The sequence below is a fragment of the Diabrotica virgifera genome, chromosome 5, assembly GCF_917563875.1.
Source record: "Diabrotica virgifera virgifera chromosome 5, PGI_DIABVI_V3a".
Lineage (NCBI taxonomy): Eukaryota > Metazoa > Arthropoda > Insecta > Coleoptera > Chrysomelidae > Diabrotica > Diabrotica virgifera.
Genome location: NC_065447.1, coordinates 51773630 through 51778631, shown reverse-complemented (window position 1 = coordinate 51778631; position 5002 = coordinate 51773630). Strand labels below are relative to the sequence as shown.

Genomic DNA, 5002 nt, shown 5'->3' with positions numbered 1-5002 from the left:
ATCACAATGTAAACTTACCGTATAAACGTTTTGGACTATTCTGTACAATTTTTTTAAACGTTTATTCAGCAATCTTCTTAGTTATAAACAATCTATATATACAAGTATCAATTATAAACAAGTACGATTTCAAGGTTAAGTACAAGTAAACATTACAAAAATGAGCTCTACAGAAAAATTTTGTTTTTTCTGCAAAAAAAAGGTAGTTCATGCTGTAATGTGCAGCATTTGTAAGGGAAATTATTTTCACGAGAGTTGTGCAGAAAAATCTGGAGCAATGAAAGGAAATACAATCAAATGTGGTCAATGTGCAAAAAGTGAGGTTAAGTCGGATGAAGTCGATTTTTCTACAAACAAATCAAAGGAAATCTCAGAGTTTCAAAAGTTATTTCAGAAAATGGAAGAATCTATGGAATTCCTGAGCAGCAAATTTGATACTCTTACAGTGGAAAATCAAAATGCATTACGGGAATTGCGAGATATGAAAAAAGAAAATATCCAATTAAAAACCAAAGTTAGCCAGCTGGAAAAAAGAATCTGTGAACTAGAAATCAAAGAATTTTCCTGTAACCTAGAGATTCACGGAACTCAAATCAAAAATGAAGATCCCAAAGAAGTTCTAATGGAAATTGCTAACGATCTTTTATCATGTAATTTTAATAGTCAAGATGTGTCAGACTGCTTCAAACAAGAAACCAAAAATGGAGCAATAATTGTTGCAAAGATGAGATCACGGGATATAAAAACTAAGTTTATCAAAGCACGAAAAAATCGTAAAATGGAATCTAATATGCTGAGTTGCAACAAAAACAAAGAGAATACTTCAAAGATCTATATAAACGAGCAGCTCACCTTTACAAACAGAAACTTGTTTAACATTGTATATAAATTAAAAAAGGAAAGGAAATACAAATACTGTTGGACAAAAAATGGTAGGGTATATGTAAAAAAATCTGATGATTCTGAGCCAATTTACATTCACAATGAGGATATTATCAAAACTCTTTAATATTACTTGTGTGAACATTATAGTAAAATGGAAAATACGTTAGTAAAATGGATAATGATTGTAAATTGCAAATAAAATTTAAACTGGATAAAGTACAGTGTGATAATAGTACTGAGTTTAACATACTCTACCTGAATGCTCAGTCTTTGAGAAATAAGATATTGAACTTTGAAACGTTAGTTGTTAAGTTAAATATGCCAGATTTAATTGTAGTGGCCGAACATTGGCTGAGAGTGGGCGAAGAAACATATTTTAATGTGAATGGTTATAGTTCAGTTTTTGTTTGTAGGGATAAAGAAGGTGGTGGTGTAGGGTTATTTGTTAAAAGCTGTTACGAGTACTCAGAAGTCTACAGATATAATAAAAAGTGTTCAATGTTATTTTTACAGATTGATAAAAGTATTATAGTGGGTGGAGTATATCGACCTCAAGATTTCTACTGCAATGAACTTTTTGATGCACTGGATACAGCACTAAACATATTTGTGAATAAAAAAATTCCAGTTTGGATACTAGGTGACTTTAACATAGACCTTATTCAAGAGAGTATCCCACAAAAATTAGTTTGTCAAACAATTGTGTCCAACGGTTTTAGTATATTAAATAAAACTAACCCTACCAGAATCACCAATCATTCGGCTACCTGTATTGATTATGTGATGACAAACACTTTAAACTTTGATGTAATGTTATATATAGTAGATGAAGGTTTCGGTGATCATCAACTGCAGCTATTAAAGGTAAAAAACACATCATTTATAACCACTGACAAGTATTATACAGTAACAACTTTGAACAAACTGAAGTTCAAAAATGAAATATACAGCTTGCAAAATCAGATTTGGAATGAACCTGATTCTTTATGTGATGAAATATTACGTGTTTATTTAAATAATCTTAATACAAAAACAATTAAAAATCGATTTCGACAAAAAAGTGCACCATGGTTTAATGTCACATTACATAACCTTGTTTTAAAAAGAGATTTTCATTATAGAAGGCATAGACAATTCCCTAATAGTAAGTTCTTACAAGATGTTTATAAGTCCGTGCAAAATGAACTACTGAAAGCAGTAGGCAAAGCAAAAAAAGACTATTTCACGAATAAATTATCCGATGCACAAGGCAATAGTAAAAAATTATGGGCAACTATCAATCACCTTATTCATAATGCCGAAAATACAAAAAAACCAATAACAATACATGAACTACACTATCAGAACTCGATATATAATAAATCTGAGGAGCTATCAAACCAATTAAACAAATATTTTTCACAAGTAGGAAAATCTCTGTCAAAGAACATAACACCTTCAACAAGCACTCCAATAAATGTATCACCAAAAGAATATATATTTGAATGGCAACAAGTCTTAGAAATTAATGTTCAAGAGGTCGTAAGAAAACTAAAAAAAGGCAAATCTCCTGGCTGGGATGGCTTTGGTGTTGATATTATCAGGGAGTTTGAAGAAGAGCTTCTACCGATCATAACTAAATTAGTTAACCTTTCTCTTGTCACTGGAACAATCCCGAGCTCTATGAAAATGGCAATAGTGATACCACTTTATAAGGGAGGAGACTCAAAACAGCCAGGAAGTTATCGGCCAATATCTCTCTTAACAGCTATGTCAAAGATATTAGAATCATGTGTAAATCTTCAAATCGTAAACTTCTTGAATACAACTGGTGCCTGGTTTAATCGGCAATATGGTTTCAGACATAATTCCAGCACAGTGTCAGCAGCTACCGATTTGATTACAGATATATATATAGTAACTTAGACAAAGGATTAAGCTGTGTATTTGTATCACTAGATTTACAAAAAGCTTTTGATACAGTTAACCATGAGTTACTTATCTCAGTGCTTGAACAATATGGTATAACTGGTATGTCCTTAGTATGGCTCAGGGATTATTTGACTGGCAGAATACAAAAAGTGCTCTGTAATAATGTACTTAGTACGGCAGAAGACATCACATGTGGAGTTCCTCAAGGGTCTATATTGGGACCAACATTGTTCCTTATTTATATAAACTCCATTTCCAATCTGCCTTTAAAATCAACGCTATTTCTATATGCTGATGATACGGGACTCTTGTATGCTGACAAAGATCCCAAAAAGCTAGAATATGCTGTAGAAAAAGATCTGACAGATATAGATGACTGGCTCAGATACCACAAGCTCTCACTCAATATGAATAAATGTAGTTACACAATAATTTCAAATATTGAAGAACACAGAGAGTTACAGTTAAATTTTGGAAAATTCAAATTCGTTAAAAAAAATGTTACCAAATACCTTGGCTTACACATAGATAATCGACTAACATGGGAACAGCATATATTGAACACGTGTCAAAAAATAGCTCCAGCAGTGGGTATGCTTGGAAGAATTGCAAAATTTATAAGTATCCCACAGCGTAAAATGATCTATCACTCTTTAATAAATTCACATTTGTCATATCTAACTATTGTTTGGGGTAATACAAATCAAAAACAGCTACATCCTCTCATGGTGTTACAGAACAAGGCTGTGAAATATATATTTCAACTGTCAAGACTTCATCCAACTGACGACCTGTACTATCAGAGAGGAATTCTAAACATTGAGTCGCTATACATTTTACAAGTTTGTATATTCATTCATCAAATTAACCTTTCTCAAACACTTACAAATATTACTCTAAGACGTATAGAAGATGTGCATGACCATAATACCAGACAGGGAGGTAGTTTTCAAACCGTAAGAATGCGAACTACTGGTGCACAAAGAAGTATATACTCAAGTGGTCTGATTTTGTATAATAAGTTACCCACAAAGATCAAAGACTGCAGGCTAGAAAGTTTTAAAACTGAATTAAAAGAGTTACTTCTTACTAACTACTACAACAGATAGCTTTAATTGAATATAATTCTATAACAATTTAATAATAAATAATAATTTAATCATTTACTTTAATACAATTTCTTTAATGAATCTATATAGGAAAACTTAACCTTCAGTGTAAAGTAGTCTTAAAAGTTTTATGTTATGTAATCTGTTACTATTATATTTATGTTTATTATGTTACCACAAAACCAGCATAGCTACGGCTCTTGGTTTTTTAATGTATTTTTTTTTGTATATTGTTATTACGTATTTTAATAAATGGAATAAAAAAAAAAAAAAAAAAAAAAAAATCTAACAATAAGCGTCTTTAGGGTTTGAAGTAAAAAAAATTGACGTTAGAGAGATCAGTCCAATGACTGGACCTCTAGTATGGAACAAACATGACATTCCGATAATATGTTACATACAAACATAGATACATTTCAAATTTACAAACAATACATAATATCTAAAATATATACACATTTACGGTGTGCTAGAAAACTTATTTATAAATCAGGTCCAGTGGATTTTTACTTAGTTTGGTGTCGAAGGAGGTAATAAGAAACACAAGATAACTTGAAGATAAAGTTCGAATGAGAAAAAATTTGCCAATATAAATTTATTCATATATTTGGGACTTCTGTTAGAAGAAACCAGTCAAGTATTATATTAACAACAATTAGTAAGCAATATGAAAATCTAACAAAACTATTTAAATCAAAAATCAATAACCATTTTCAATTTCGTTGCAACACGGAGCTACAGGAGCATTATATTCTAGTTAAATCAGAGAGTGCAGCAAGCACCTCTACCGGTTTCGAAACTTATTAGTCTCTCATCAGGAGGCACATATTCTGCTCTCTCTGACCCAACCAGGACAAACCCCGGCGTGCAGTTATGGATTGCAATGAACGAAATGGCAGGGATGCCCTAGCGGCAACTGCTAGCAAAATACTAAGTTTTCAATCTAATAGCACATAAAATAACATTACAAAATATTACTCTATATTCCACCAGATTGAAAACAATGGGAACCTTCTCTGGTTACACCTCCGAGGCCTCTAAAATTTGCAAGCCATAACGGATGCTGAGACTAAAGAAGATGAGGGAATTTTACAATT

General features: G+C 31.7%; 1 protein-coding gene across 1 annotated transcript; it reads left to right on the top strand.

Annotated features, from left to right (window-relative positions):
- Window positions 1-217: 217 nt before the first annotated feature.
- On the top strand, window positions 218-1009 carry LOC126885361 (uncharacterized). The gene has a single exon (XM_050651919.1). The coding sequence runs from the start codon at window positions 218-220 to the stop codon at window positions 1007-1009; it is 792 nt and encodes a 263-aa protein (XP_050507876.1).
- The last annotated feature ends 3993 nt before the right edge of the window (window positions 1010-5002 follow it).

Excerpts from the sequence above, each read along its gene's own strand:
- LOC126885361 (XM_050651919.1), top strand. The coding sequence starts at position 218 with ATGTGCAGCATTTGTAAGGGAAATTATTTTCACGAGAGTTGTGCAGAA.